This window comes from Drosophila subobscura, chromosome U (assembly GCF_008121235.1).
Source record: "Drosophila subobscura isolate 14011-0131.10 chromosome U, UCBerk_Dsub_1.0, whole genome shotgun sequence".
NCBI lineage: Eukaryota > Metazoa > Arthropoda > Insecta > Diptera > Drosophilidae > Drosophila > Drosophila subobscura.
Window position 1 is genome coordinate 13,869,747 of NC_048534.1, and position 16,002 is coordinate 13,885,748.

Below are 16,002 nucleotides of genomic sequence, written 5' to 3' on the forward strand. Positions count from 1 at the left end.
GGAGCAGCCAAGGACAACGCGGGACTCCACTCTGGGCACAAAGGCATGACAAATGGCCAACAGAATGCATATTTATGATTGCACACAGATACACACATTCCTGACCATGCTCAAGAGGAGTCTGATTGGTGTTGTTGCCTGCCACCTTCGTGGCACTCGGCTCGGGCTACTCGGCTAAAATGCCAGCACAAACTTTATACGCACGTAGTCAATTACTCAAACCAGCAGCAGCAGCAGCAGCCAGCCAGCCAGGAATTGCCACCCACCGACACGTGCAGCTACACATGAAAATATGTATATGTACATACATATATGTACGAGTATGTTGGTGTGTTGTCAATTTCCATTCTGGCAACACCAAGGAGAATTGAAGAGATAAATTAAACCCTCCGATGCTGATTTGGCCTTGCCTTTCCTTCTGCTCAAAATTAAGCAGCCCAAAAATATGTGGAGAATATGTATGTGCATTTGGCTACAATCCCTGCAAGATTTATAAGACCAATACTATCTCTTTCCTTGTGGTAAAATTTGCTTTAAAATAGATTCAAGTGAAATTGTAGCAACTATTTTCTGACTCCTTTCAAGTGTCGATGTTGTCGCCCAATATTACATGTGTTTAAATGTGCGTCTGTGTTGTCGTAGTCCCAATGTTCCCTCTTTATGGACGAACTCAATAAATATTGCATTCGGACATACAATTGAAAGTCCATAGAAGAACAGAACTCCACTCCGAGCATGGCCAATGTTATGTTATTGTCTCTCGATCTGTGTTCTGTCTTTGTCTTAATTCCTTTAAAAGGCTGAGACAATTACAATTGGAATTTATTTGGCAGGCTGGTCGGACTGCAGAGAAACGGCCCTGAGGGAGGCCAGAGTACAGATATCATGAGTTACTGTTAATTAGAAAATTGTTATTCAATAGAGTTGGAGTCTGGTCCGTGCAGCGAGTGGTGCCTCCATGTTTTGGATTGATTATAGGGAGCTGAAGAATTTATATTTTATGGATTCTTTCTATTCCAGATTATATTTTTGTATTATGGGTGTTGTTATGGGGTTTACACAACTTGATCAGGGACTAGCATTTAAGTTGTTGATTAAAAATATTAGATATTATTATTAGATATTATGGAATTTGAACTAATACTGTAATGGTATCGAAAATGAATACTTTTAATGCAAAGCAGTCAAAAAACACACGTTGGTGTCATACCAATCAGCTATCGACAGCCAGCTAGAATGAACTGCTTGCAGCTTAACAGCAACATTTCAATGTTAACTTAACAGAATTGCATGTGAATTGAAGTTGACAACTAAAAGAATAGATTCAAATTAGTATAAAGTGATCAATATCGTCGCACTTCATCTCTACTTTATCCTTATAGTTCGTGATATCGTGATAAAAGCCAATTATACACGTTTAAAGTACAAAACAACTCAATAAAACCCACGGACAGGCAGCCTGACCACTGGGTTATTGTTTATTCTAAGTGGGAAATTATTAATCGGAAAATACGACATACGGCAAAAACAATTCTTTATTTCTTGATAGAAAAATAAAATCAGTAATACATAATTATTATTATTGTTACATTTAAGATGTTGTTGTGTATTGTGTAAGTGTCTGCTCACAATGTGCCCTGCCACGACCCCCACTACGGATGGGCATTGGCAATACACGTATAGCAAACTATTTTTCGCAGTCGCTCTCGACTCTTTTTTGGCTTAACACTGACGTTTCAGAAGCGAGGTGCTTGACTTCTCCTGTCTCTCTTATGTTTTAGCTTAGATCTGCCTGATAACCCTGATAAGCATACATTTGGGAGTAAAAATACTCGAAATGTAATGTGTTTCTGCCCACAGAAGAAGACGGCTGGAGAGTTTACAATTACAATAACAGCTACGGTAGAGGTTAATGCTAAATAGTTAATAATAGTTTTATCATTTAAGCTAGGTGCTGCAGTTTAGTTTTGTGAGCAGGTAGTAATGAAGCTTCCGTGCTCTGAAGCTACTTGCTTAGTTCTCCACTGACTTGGGACAACTGAAGCTTGGTCAAATATACTCGTACAGCAATCGTTTATAGCTCTGGACTGGGAGCTATTACCTCCCTCCCTAACATAACATTCCATCCATCACTTTTTGCACTTAACTCCTATTTGTGAGGCTGCATGACACGAGGCACAATCTAGTACTCAATCGGATTGGGATCGCGTGGCTTGCGTGAATACTTCAGGCCCAAATCGTCGGCGGTCTCGTCAATGACCTCCAGGGCATAGTCCAGCTGCTCTTTGGTGTGGGCAGCCGACAGACAGAAACGAATGCGACCCTCCATGATGGGCGTGGCGGGGAAACCGGCACCCACCACAGCGATATGGCGGGTGGTCAAAGTGCGCACAACGGCTCTGAAGGGGAGAAATATTAGCAACGAAACAAGCAAAGTAAGGCGGGTCTCAGCACTCACCCAATCTTGGAGAAGAGGTAGACCAGCATGGGCACCACGGGCGAATCTTCGTGGCCGTAGGTTATCACACCCAGCTGCGCCAGACGACGGCGGAAATAGCGCGTATTCCTGGCCAGTTGCATGATCTTGTTGCGACCCGTTTCAGTGCCATCCTCGCCCATGATTGTCTTCATGGAGGTGAGTATCTGCTGAGCAATTGGCGGCGAAATAGAACCAGCATAGCAGTGGGCATGGCTGTTGGTGCGAAGAAAGTCAATCAGTTTCTGCAGGGATAAGAAAAATAAGCAACATTAGTAGGGAACCAAAAACACATTAGTTAAAGGGGTGAAACGCACCTTAGAACCGGCTAGATAGCCACCGGCACTGCCAAAGCTCTTGGTAAAGGTTCCCATCAGAATGTCGACATCTTTTGGATCCACCTTGTAGTAGTCCGTGACGCCCCGTCCATGGGAGCCCATAGCGCCGACGCTGTGTGCCTCGTCTAGATACAGATATGCCTTGTACTTTTTCTTCAGGGCCACGACCTCAGGCAGGCGCACTATGGAGCCCTCCATGCTGAAGATGCCCTCCACAATGATCATCACCTTGGACCAGGGCTTGCCTCCGTTCTTGACATTGCCCTGGCAGATGCCATCGCGCAACACGCGCTCCAGGTCCCGCATGTTGTTGTGCTTGAACACCTTGATTGTGGCGCCGGACAGACGCAGACCCAGGATGATCGAGGCATGGTTCTTTTCATCGCTCACCACCATGCAGTTCGGGCCGAGCAGAGACGGCAGATTGAGAGCGTTGGTGGCGAAGCCCATGCCAAAAACGATGGCATCCTCCACGCCAAAGTAGCGAGCAGTCAGCTTCTCCAGCTCGTCCAGCTGCGCGTTGTTGCCCAGTTCACAGCGGGAACTACAGTACGCCAGTCCGGAGTCTCGGGCCCGCTCCTCGGACTCGTCGGCGCAAGGACCCGTGGCGGCGGCAAAGCCCAGATAGTTGTAGGAGCCCAGATTGAGGCAACGCGTTTCTGTACCCGTGAACTTGAAGCTCCAGCCATAGTCGTCGGTCACGCGATCCTTCAGCGTCAGCTCATCGCCGGGCACACTGCAGATGGGCCGGTTCCAGCAATCCTTGATGCGCCGGTACACATAGCGGGAGTAGAAGCTTTCGAAGGCGTCGTACAGTGCCACATAGCCCTCGCGGCCCTTCTCCGTGGCCACTTTGGGCACGAACAGCAGCTGGTTGATGTAGCCAAGGATCATGAGCAGGTAGAATCCCAGGTAGGTGAGGCAGGCCGTGTGCATGGGCACCTCCTCGAACGAGGTCTTCTGGTAGTGCTCCTTCTCCGGCGAGAGCTTGCCCTCTGCCTGGTTGGGCTTGGTACTTGATCCCTGCTCCCTGGTCGCGGAGGCATGACCATTCATGTGCGCTTTCTTCTCCGGATGGTAGCTGCTCGAGCTGGCTTGCTGTGGGTCAGAGGGATAGACAGCGATTAATAGGTGGTTATCATTGATATATAAATATAAATACAATTAAATACAAATCGTTGGGGTGTGATTCCATGGAGTTCTGAGTTTAGTTTAAGATCTTTCTCGTGACACTGCGTACCGCGGAATCAGAGTCACACCATCCATACATATTATTCGGCCACTGAGTGCACACATACTCGGCTGCCCTTTCTTGTTGTTCAGTTCAGTTCAGTTCAGGCAATTCAACATCCAATTAACATTCCACTAACAGATCTACATTGATGCACGTTTAACATACATAAATATGTACACACAATGAGCGCTCAGTGGAGAGAACATCAATTCTACCGAAGTGCAATACATATTCAAATATTAGATACAGAAAATCATGTGAGCAAGACTGCTACTTATCTATCGAATGATCCGTTTTCTACATGGTTGTACGTGTAACCCCAATTTGCATTATGTCGAGCGTGCACTGTACACACATAGGTTAAAGCTAGCCGAACTACGAGCAATTTGCAGCTCTTGCTCTTCCCCTCACATGAGTTAGATTTAATATGAAGTCTGACACACAAGCAGAGAGCGAGAGAGATGGAGGGCAGGGAAGCCATAGCAATAGCAATTGCCCAACAAGAGCCACTTCAACCTGCGGTACGGTGTAATTAACATATTTATTAATATAACCACAAACGTGTAGATGGCTTATTTATTGATTTTCCTTTGTGGAAAGTATTCGACAGGAGGCCTCAGTGCAGGGTACTCCACTCTCATGCATATGTAATGGTTGAGAGATGAGCATGCCTGACCGTACGAACTCAATTATATAACAATAACAATAACGAGACAACGACAATAATATTTCGTGTTTATTATCATTTGCCTCTGGCTTGTTAACAAAATATTTCCATAAGGAGGCAGAGAGTCACAGAGAGAGAAGTAGAGAGAGGGAGGACGGGAGAGTTGAGCAGAGTAGATCGGGGTGGAAAGGTTCCAACAGTAACAGTGTTTTACCGTACTGGATCTATGGCATACCCTACATAATATACGTAGGTAAAAAACCAACGAAAGCGAGTCGAGTAAATAAATAAATAAAATGTGTCGATATAACTAATTACTCAACCGAATATCCACCGTCAGTGGATGTGGGTGTCAGATAACGGTTTTCACATTCATGGGATCCATGGTATTCCAGATAACGATTGACTATTGAATGACTATCTCGGTGCATGTTGCCGTTCTCTAATGAAGAATTTTTTGAAAGCAAAGAAAAATAATATTTGCGGGGAAGTCTGAGCTCTGACTAAGTCTGACGAAACTTTAAGAATTCCCCGTCGCTGCCATAAGCCCTTTATAAATGTTTCTCGTATAAATAGAAGCCTAACAACAGGTAAACAGGTGCTATAAAATCTTTGAGGGGCTAATCAAGGGAAACACGCGCAGACCGTCTGTTAGACATAATACATAATACAACTTTTAAGATAAACCCGTGGAACTTTGTGAAAAAAGTCGAGCGTTAATAATTACTCGGCAAATTCGCATAAATACAGTTAATTTAGAATTTCACACAGGTTATTTGCAGTTTTCTTATGTAAGATGTCGAATGGTAAAGAAAGATATGAAATATCAAAGTTTCCGCTCAAATTCCGAATTTCATTTGTACCATTTCTGTGAGTCCAAGGAAATTCCTTTGCTTTCTTCAGAGAAATTAAGAAAAATGTTTTTTTTTGTCATTAATTAAATGTTCTCATGGAAAAGCATTTTCCGTACTTTCCCATTTCCGTAAATGAAGAACATTGGTGAGGCATATCCAACGGTCTGCACATGCCCCTATCTCTAAGCCCCAGGAATGCCCAAGGCTTTCGACTATTCTACTATTCTAATCGCCCAAAAAATCTTATCGCGAACAAATCACCGCCCTCAGCAAACGAATGTGAATCACCAGCCGGCGACGGTGCCTCGCATTCTGCGGAGCTTTACGTAAAAGAGATTGGAGCGAACGTGTCCTGATAACGCGACTCGCGGCGCATGGCATGACTATTACCAGTTCGCAGGGTATCGAATATTTGGAACCTTGTATCGAAATAAATAAATGGGGGCAATGCGGACCTCCAGGACACATGTCCTTGTTGCCCGGGCAACCAAACATTTGTTTGTACGGGTTTGGGTACGCCAATGAAAAAGGAAAACACTGCAGTGGTGTCGCACAGCTGGGAGTTGACCCAGAGAATGGGGAAATGCCAGGGGCGGAATATATACAGCACTTGCCTCACAGATGACGCATGCCGCGCCCAACACACAACACACACATTCCGAACGCACGCACGCACCCACAAAATGTCTATGGTTCGACGACGGACGCGAGTGACCACATTCGATGGCTAGGGCGACGCCCTTCTTCCACTTTGGACAACTTTGGGTCAGTCCTCACCTCACCTTGGATTCTGCGGCCGCCTTGGCGTTGCAGCGCCGCGTGCGAATCTCTGTGTATGCCGGCGCAGAGAATTTTCGCTCGGGTTCCACGCTTACGCGTTCTTTCGGCGAACCGTGGCCATTTGGCAGCCTTCCGTTGCCGTTGGGGCTGGCGAAGCCCTGCTCGAAGGCGTCGAAGTTTCCCATGTCGTGTTCCGGGTGTGATTAAGAATTTCCGGGCTGGTTGTGGGTTGTATGTAAAAAGTTAAAAAAGTGTGGAAAACAACAACAAACGCGGCCGCCTGTGTGACCGAGCGAGTTAATTTGTGTGACCATTGCAGTGTTATCGGCAAAATACACTGCATGACCCAAAAAATATACCGAAATATACCTTCCTATTTTCAAAATATACCGTAAATATACCGTCGTCTAAATCATATTCCTCGATTTTGATGTTCTATTTGATTTTACTAGCTGGTTAGGGCTCTCAGCTTTAAAACTATAATTTTACTCGAATCACTATTCAATTATCCACTAGATTGGCTGGTTTGATCACTTATTTTTATTGGATTGATTGCAAAATAAGGTCAACTTACGTGGATGGGAATGGAATGTCACGTCATTTGACAAGTTGATGTTGGCCTACGATCGTGTTGCATAGTATGGACATTTGTGTACCCTATATCTAATAAAGAATTTTACAATTCCGCTTTCACAGCTGCTTCAAAACATTTTCATCTGGTTTCTATACATCGATCAAGATAGGTTCTCGGTATCCATAATATAAAGAATTATATGGTTCTCCAACACCGATTGACTTGTTTTTTAATTGAATGGAGCCTGAGTTTTCCAACATTCCGTCTACTCGAGGATATACTTCTCACCAAGGGTAATAGAATGTTGCTTTTTGTATGAACTGGCACATCTACATACATATATGTATGTATACTGTATTGTTAGTGTTTCTGCTCTTAATCACTAGATGGCGTTTCTCAAATAATTGGGCCTGCCACACAGCTGAAGTTAATCTTTTCTGCCGGTGTGGCAGCCCTTTAGTCCAGTATTTGATGGCGGCGAGCTTTTGTCAGATAAAATGTTAGAGTAATGTCTGATACGGCAAGTTAAGGAACTTCGACGGCAATTTTATGACTTGGCGCCAGTGGCCGCATTCACCAGGACAACATCCTGTCAGGGCACCCTGTCCTGGAAGCGGACGTCGGTGACGCATGTCGAAGCGAAAAGGAATTTGCTAAAACACGAGTAAAGCAGGCCGTGGTAGCCTTTAACCGAGGAGCTCAGAAACTTGCAGTCCGCCATAGAACTACACCTGGGACACCTAGAGATTTAGCCTCGAATTTTCTGGATTTTCGTTGGATTAGCTAAAAACTAAAGCTAAAATGTAGCCTATACTTGTTCGGTTGACGCAGCAAACTGAGCCCGTGAATAACATTGATTTAAATTCACAAAGAAAAAAAACAGCAACAGAAAAGAAAACCAAATAAAGGAACAAAATATTCGGATAAAAGTGCGTAAAGCGGCAGTTGTAGTAAAATTCATGAGCAGCGGCAAAGTGCGTTGACTTGACACGGCCCCGCCGCAAGGAGACACGTCTCGTCTAGTGCGGACTGGGATCATGATCATCTACAATTCGTTTGATTGTTTTTTGTTGTTCACTGGAGTCTGTGCTCTGCTTTGCTTCTTTTTTGCGGAAGAATTTCAACAATTTGTAAATTAATTGAGAATGGATATGCTGTGCGGAGGCTATTGACTCGCTTCAAGGATTTTCTAGGCAAATTTTAAAAACAAAACATTGAACTTCACTCAGTTCGCAGTTTCGGCTTTGGCTTTGGCTACGTCTTCGTCTTCGGTTTCGATTTCATTTTCAGTTGCGGACTCGGACTGATGTAAACACAAGCAGAGGGTTGGTGGTAATCAACGAAACTTTTCAGTTGCTAATTAAGTTGGAAACTCTCTGGCGGATGATGAATCTCTTGGCTTAGCGCTTCTTCCGCCGCTTATTATGTGGCCATGCAAAATGCCAACACGTTCCCCGAGATCAGTGGAGTGATCACTGCATCGATATGCAAATGATTGCCAAATTGTCGTCTCCAAGATGCCAGCAATTGTTTTTGGTTTCGTTTGCTACCGGTAGGGCTACAGCTGAGGCTGCGGCCCTTTGAGCTGGGCCCAGAAAGCGGGTCACGCTAAGCTTCCATTCAGCGATTGACAATCGATTGCTGGCGGCACCCTAAAACCAAAGCTCGTCCTCGGGCAGGGGGAAAATCGAATACCCTACCGAAAATATAAACATAAAACAATGCTCTAATGCCTCTTGGGCTGAGGGTACCCCGTGAAAAGTTACCCAAAAAGTTACCCAAACTTCTGTCAAAGGTTCTGAGCGCGCTTATCGCGCAGATCAGACAGATGGTGGTGCTGAGCGCGCTGCCTATTCATTTGAATGCCACAAACCGTGTTGCCGTCTGTGCTTGTTTGCACTTTGGCTGACACTTTATCGAGAGAGTTCAAGTACAAACGGAGTTGAGTCGTATTCAGAGCTGACAAAATGTTTCGTAATTGTGCGATGCCCACCGGTAACCCCCTTCCTCCGCGCAGACTCATCAGCAACAGGCTCGTTCCTGTTTTGCTTAATTACAACTTTGGCGGGTTAATAAATAAGAAAAGTGCACCACACCGCCTCCTGGGCACAGCCCCTCTCTCGCGGGGTGTCTCTTGTAGACGAGGGCGTTGCTCTAACAAGCATGAACGAGAAAAAAGCGGCCGGAGGCTCTGAGGCTCAGATACTCTTCCATCGTTCCTATGCCACCTACGGGCCAGCGCGAAATAGTCTAACGAAAATACTCCAAAAGGGTATGCAAAGCGTGTCATTGGCTCTGTGGCCAAAACCCATTTACATGTCTGTGCGTGAGTGGGTGTTACAGTTAGCTTTTGGCTGTTGTTGTTGCAGCCGATGAATCACGCGTGATATATCGCAGTTACTGTCTGCGAACTACTCGTATTGTAGTGGACTTTGAGCCCCGCCAACGGGTTGACATTTTCATTATGTTGTGGAACCTTTTGCCACGTCTCCCCTCCCCTTCCCTGTGGCCATGTTCTCTCGCGCTTGCTCGCACCCCACTGCCACTGGGCGGTAGGGCGTGGCCAGCTTTGGCACTCACTGAAGCGATTTTCAATGCGTTGACAGGCGTTCAGGTTGTCAATCGTTGTGTGTCCCTCTCGCGTAGGTGTTTGCAAACGGTTGACTTGCTCCGCGATTAAGCTGTGAAATGCCATTGAAGGCATTTCAATTGTCAAGACCCCCAGAGATTAGCATAGAACAACAGAACAAATTGTCCATGAAAATTGTCAAACTAACATGGTTTTTTTTCGGTTCAACTTCAGTTTAAATAAATGCAGATTTTCGATGCCTGAACAGCCTGAACTCAAGCTCTAAAAAGTCAACTAATTCCCCCATTGCAAAGCTACTTGGAAATCAAAAATCACATAACAGCAACGAGTCCATCCACAGGCACCTTCGGAAATAGCACACAAAATGTCCAACATCAAATTTCAATTATCGCAATTGGCCGAAGGAAGCCAGCGGAGAGCAAAAGGCTAGGCGACCCCAAGAGCAGTACGAGCGCCAAATGCCTCGGCAAGAAAAAACATGAACAAGTGTCTGGCATCGGGGAGAAAGAAGCAGCCGGAAAAAATGAAAATTCAGTCAGGGAAACACAGTCGCAGCGTACAGAGCAGAGCAGAGCAGAGCAGGCAGGCAGGCAGCTGGCTGGCTGTTAAACGGCCACGAAAAGTGATTTTCACATGGGCAATTAATGTTTCAATAAACGATATTCTGGCAACAACAAATTTGTAGCAACAGCAACTGGACTGATGCTGCTGCTGCTGCCTGCTGCCGCCGTTTCATGTTGCATGCAGCACTCCGGCTGGACTCGCCACTAGCCAGGAGTGGAAAATGTTATTGAAATTGGCTTTTTATGTTTACGAAAACGGCCGCTGAACTGCTCCCTGCTCTCTGGATGGGATGGGATGGGATAGGGAGTGTTTGCATTTGTCTCGGATTCCCATCGCCCATTCATACACCCACACCCACACCTCCTACTCCCGATTCCGATCCCAATCCAATTTCCATTCCGATTTCGACTCTCGTTAATTACTGCCATTTTCAATCGTATTTATGCTCACGCCTCGCTCACGTTTTGGCCATCAACGAATACTCCTACAAGGAACATCTTGGACGCGTGCAGTGCGTGGAAATGTTGGCTAATTGCCCCATTTCATAGCCAATTTTGCTAAATTTGTGGGCATGGAAGCATGTATCGAGGAGGCAAATTATGTTATTGTTCCTGCAAACTCTTGTTTGCGTAGATCCGATCCCTTCAATAAAGCGAAAAGTTTGATTTCTTGCGAATTGTGAATGGGTTTCCCCATGGCAAATAAATCAACCCTAAATGGATGAAGGAAAGGAGAGATTTACATGCCAATACCCCAGGGGTGGGGGCTAGAAAATATTAGTAAAGAATGATAAACTATCAGCTAGAAGAATTCTCCTTCCAAGTCAAAACTTATTTTAATAAAAATCTTTAAAAAAGTTAACTGGCAGATTGAACGGACTATGGCCCAAAAAGTATTAAAAATAATTGTTAGGATAAAGACTTTTCTGCATTATTTTACACCACTTATTGTGGTGAGAACTTCATATGGAAACTCGACAAGTTGCCGACACATTGTGACCATGGGAATCACACATTCCTGCAGCAACCCAAATTCCCCGCAAATTTCTATGCACCAGCAGCAGCAGCAGCATTATTCGTTTTGGTGAATCACAATTAAGCTGTCTGCCCTTCTGTGGCAACCTGTGGTGGTGGTGCCAAGGCTGCCGAAAAAAAAGCTTAGCTATCTATAACTATTTATATGGTCTAGCTGTTGGCCCCCTGCCGGGCTCAGGGCAGCATTCCAGCAGTTTGCCACATGCAAATCTTCGGTCGTCCCTTGGCGGCCGTTGTGGCTCTTGTGCTGTGGCTTTTGGGGCACAACACACAAACCAGCACTTAGGCTGGCTTTGATTTGAAGTTCGTGTCCCTATGCGAACCCTCTGCACCGACTAACTGACTGGCTAACACCTTGGATTGTGAATCGAGCCCAGAGTCCCAGTCGCCAGTTCCAGTCCCGGACCCGTTCCCGTTCCCGGTCCCGCTCTGATCTCTGCTTGAGTGAGTGATTACAGTTGTGTTTGGCTGGAAGTCAGTCGGTCGGTCGGATGGTCGCTCCATCCAACAGGTTACCCATGGGAAATCTTACGAGAGTTTGTGGAGAGGAGACCGACGACCAATTACCTGCCCCAGCTTCGGGTACGGGTTTTGCTGCTGCTGCTGCTGCTGCTGATTTTGATTTTGAAATTTGAACTTGAGGCTAAAGGTAAAAATTGTTTGTCGAGTAATTGCCGCATAACGAGCTGGAGTTGGAAGGCAGCTTGAATCTGGAGGTTTTTTCTTGCAAATGTCGAGAGACTAGCCTCAGGGCAAAAGAGCTGGCTTGGCGTTGCACTTTGCTCTGGCTCTGTCTCTGGTTGCGGAGGTTGCTGTTGCAACTGCTGCTGCTGCTGCTGCTGCTGCTGCTGCTGCCCACAACATTACGTTGGGTGCGTTAGAATGGACCAAGTGGGGCACCGACTCAGACTTGATTCAGTCTGAGTTTCAGTCTCAGTCTCCGCTTAGGTGCAAAATAACAACCAACGCCCCAGCTGAAGTCGTGCAAATACCACAAGCAGCACACAGCACACAGCAAAGCCTCATGATAGCCACAGCGTCAGGTGCATTTCCATCAGCGATAATGCCATGTTGCTGTTGTTGCATCGATTGCGGAAAGACTTGCAACAGGCTGCTGCCGCTGCTGCCGCTGCCGCTGCCGCTGCTGCTGCTGGTAGAGCTATCAAAGTTGGCAGATCAAAAGACCCAACAATTGTCTGGAAATTTTCGTTTTTCGACTTCGACTTCGACTGTGTGAGGCATATTATTTGCACTTTATTATCACGTTAGCCAAATGAGCGAAACGTGCAGAGCGCTGCAGAGTAGGGTGCAGTGGGGGAACCAGCAACCCCCCAGTGGTTTCAACACCTTTGACCTTTTGTGGCCAGCTGGCGATTGATAAGACACAGGGCTACCTAAAAGCACCCAAAAATTCTTACGGAAAGAGAGCGGTGTGAGGGGGGAGCTGTGGCTACGTGGGAGTGGCAGAGGCCAGAATGTACAACTGAATCTGGTTATCAGGGTAAATCTCTGCGAGGCATTCCACATTAGTCTCAGCCAAAAATTCCAATTTCGATTTTAGTTTTAGATTAAAATTGTTACTTTTTAGCATATAAATTATCACCATGTGGGTTAGCTGGTTAGCCATGTGGGGTGGGCTAATGGGCTTCCATCCCCCCCCCAGGGAGTAGGTCACTTAACTCAATCAATAATAACTGTTCCCACTCTAGGGGGTGGGGTTTGGGCTGCACACCCACTACCCAGATGTTGCTCTCGCGCATGCAGATTCCTGCCATAGCAACCGACGCCATCAATCATTATATTTGTCCCTGAAATCAAACGCAAAAAGCATCCTGTTGAACAGGCCAACAGAAATGAGCTGCAACTGCTCCACTTCCGGTTCGACATTCCATTGGGCAGCAGAAGCAGCAACAAATATTTTGACACAGAACTGGCAAGGGTTTGGCAAATGGTTGAAACGAGGTCATGGGCAAAACCGAAATGAGAACAGTCGCCAGAGGAGTCCTTGAGCCACATGCGAATCAAGGACATGGCCACAGCAACAGGGGATGACACGCAAAAAGCGAGAGAGATAGAGAGAGAGAGAGAGAGAGAGAGAGGGCGAGAGAGGTGGAGAGTGCGCGCAGCTGCTTGCTGGCCTGTTTTCGGTGTGCTGCTGCGGCTGCTGCGCGCCTGGTGGACGAAGGCGCCAAAATTCAACATTTTCACTTGTGTGCGTGTCTCGCTCGGGGCTCGGCAGGAGGTGGCTGACTGCGAAAAGGGAGGGGGCGGGTGGCAACGGCAGGTGAGTGGTGGATTTGGAGTTGCTCACTTGAGCAGCATCCCACACCCGCAGCCAGACGCAGACCCCATACCCATGCCGGCGCGGAACTACTTGCGGATAATCCCATTTGCAGCAGTCGCGACTCGGTTGTTTTTTTTGTTGCGTCTCTCGCCTCAAACAAATGTTGGGGATTTAATTTTTATATATTTTTTAACACACCGAGAGAGAGAGAAGATTGGCTCAAGTGCACGACATAGCGTAGATTTTACTTCTCAAATGTATTGGGCGCGCAGAACTGGCCAGCCCAGCGAGAGCTTCAACACTCAATGCAACCCTCACGCAGCAGCCCTGTCCAGCCCACTCTCTCTCTCTAACTGTATCTCTCTCTCCCACTATCACTCTCAGTTCGGTTGGGTGGTGGGGCTGCTAGTCGCGGCCGCGCCCCTGTCATCGCACACAGGCTCAGAGCACAACACATTATCACAGCGACACGCATTTTAGGCGAACAGGCAACCAAAGCAGCCAGCAGCATCACGCATACTAAGCTAGGAGCTGTGATTCTATTGATGCGGCATGCAGCATTCCAACCATCCCCCACAACACACTAGTCTCCACCTCCATACAATCCCCCGAAATATGCGGGCAAAACTTTTTCCACTCACGCGCGCTGAAATTTCTACTCTCCGCCACACCCACACACACACTGCAAGCTCACACGCACACACATGTGGAGACAGAACCGGGAGACGAGACTGACTTGCGGATGGTGTAGAAACGGGAACAGAAGCGCAGAGTAACGGAGGAGGCGAGCGCACGTCTATTCCCGATTTTCGATTTTTACACAGTTTGTGGGTTGGGGTTGGTGGTGTCGAAAAGGGGATACCGCGCAATAGAGAACATGAAAGGGGTACAAAAAGTAGTACTAATAATAATAATAATAATAATAATAATATAAATAATAATAATAATAATCTAATAACAAACCCAATTTTTATTAATTTAGAAACTTCAAAAATTTAATCTCAAAACGCACAACCATCAATCTCTCTCCATTGCAGGGTAGCAAACCGTTCCTTTGCCCCAATTTCTGCTCTGTGGGTGGCTGGTTAACTGTTGCTCAGAGAGAGCGAAACAGAGAGAGAGACGCACTGAGAGTGAGCAAGAGCGGCGTTGAGCTTTGGCTCCTCTCATCAACTATCATCTAACGGGCACACAGCCACCACTGCCGCGCGATGTGCTCCACTCCAGGCTGCTCCTAATCAAATAGCGGTATGCGTGCCTGCGCGGCTCCTGCTTCATGGTTCCGTCTCCCGACGCAGCTCTCGCTGGCCGGCATCGATTTTCAACACGCCTCTTGGGAAATGATAAGAATGCCAAAAGTTCCAGGCACGCATAAACTGTGTGTAGCTGAATGTCCTCACTATCCCGGCATCCCGGTGTTGGGGCAGGCCATGGTGCAGGCTCCGCTCCTGTTCGTTGTTTAGGCTACTGAATCGATCGATGGAAATTTCTTTACACTCATTTGTGATAAGAGCGCGTGGGGGAGGCAATAACAGCAGCAAGGAATGTGCCATGCCGTGAGCATATTTATGATAAGCGAAACACTGCTGTGAAGATTGCTTTTGTGACTCAAATTTGTAGTTTTGTGGCGCAAATTATTTAGCATTTATTTCCCCCTCAGCCAACTGACAAATTTGTAAGCAAAGAACTGCTGCCTTCCCCTTTCCATCTTGATAGAAGGAGGCCATTCGTCTTGTGCACTGCACTTTCTAAGCCAAAACTGCGACTGTGAACCTGATATCCCTACTTATGACGCTAAATCCGTTACAAACTCGTGAATCGTCTGGCTTGGAAAACAGTAAGCGCAGAGCAGGAAAACCCGACTCCACAGCTCGGACAGAGTTCGTGACATGGCATCAACGGTTTGTCATTAAACATTTCGACAATAATTTGCTTTGTGCTCGCATTTATGTATGTATAAATGTATATAAATACATATGTCTGTATGTACTTTGATTCGCATTTCTTTCTTTGCTTTCTGACTTCCCGAAGTGTAACTGTAGACGACTGGCCCGGGACGGGTCTTGAGATTGTTATGGCATTTACATAAAAGATAAGTGGGTCTCTCCGCTCTCCCCCTGTGCGGTGCACAATTATTATTGGACCTATGCGCGGGACCTGTGTCTATTGTGTCTGGAAAAACTCTGGCCACGATCTTCCCCCCCTTTGTTATTGTAAATACTGTCTTTGTTGTGCCCTGATCTGCTTTCGAGACTGCACTCGTTGACTTCCTAAAGGCATTAAAGGCATCAACTGTTCAGCTACTTGTCGCTGGCTCCCGATTGTTATGCAAATCTGGTTGCTCAGGTTGCGTATACGACGTGTGGTTCCATAAGGCGTGCGATTAGAAGCCGTCATGTGTGAACTCTAGAAGAACCTCTTGCTGCCTCTTGCCCCCTGCCTAGACAATATGCCCCGGCAACGGGGCAGCCCTGACCCGGTTAGTTAGCATTATCGGCATCAAGATGTGGCGGGGAAACGTAGGTCGCTCCTTCGCCAATAAAACAAATTAAAGTCAACAACAACTGACGGCAGTTAGGACCTGGAGCTACTCGCCTTGAAAGACCC

General features: G+C 46.5%; 1 protein-coding gene across 1 annotated transcript; it reads right to left on the reverse strand.

Annotated features, from left to right (window-relative positions):
- Nucleotides 1-1,517: 1,517 nt before the first annotated feature.
- On the reverse strand, nt 1,518-6,625 carry LOC117901181 (serine palmitoyltransferase 2). Its single transcript, XM_034811834.1, has 4 exons — nt 6,352-6,625; nt 2,794-3,912; nt 2,459-2,721; nt 1,518-2,399 (listed from the first exon to the last, which is right to left on the reverse strand). Exons 1-4 carry the CDS (start codon nt 6,532-6,534, stop codon nt 2,183-2,185), a joined length of 1,782 nt encoding a protein of 593 aa, XP_034667725.1. The 5' UTR covers nt 6,535-6,625; the 3' UTR covers nt 1,518-2,182.
- Between the last annotated feature and the right edge of the window lie 9,377 nt (nt 6,626-16,002).

Coding starts and splice junctions, on each gene's coding strand:
- LOC117901181 (XM_034811834.1), bottom strand. CDS start 6,534: ATGGGAAACTTCGACGCCTTCGAGCAGGGCTTCGCCAGCCCCAACGGC. Junction 2,722..2,793: donor GCTATCTAGCCGGTTCTAAG/GTGCGTTTCACC, acceptor TTATCCCTGCAG/AAACTGATTGACTTTCTTCG. Junction 2,400..2,458: donor TACCTCTTCTCCAAGATTGG/GTGAGTGCTGAG, acceptor TCTCCCCTTCAG/AGCCGTTGTGCGCACTTTGA.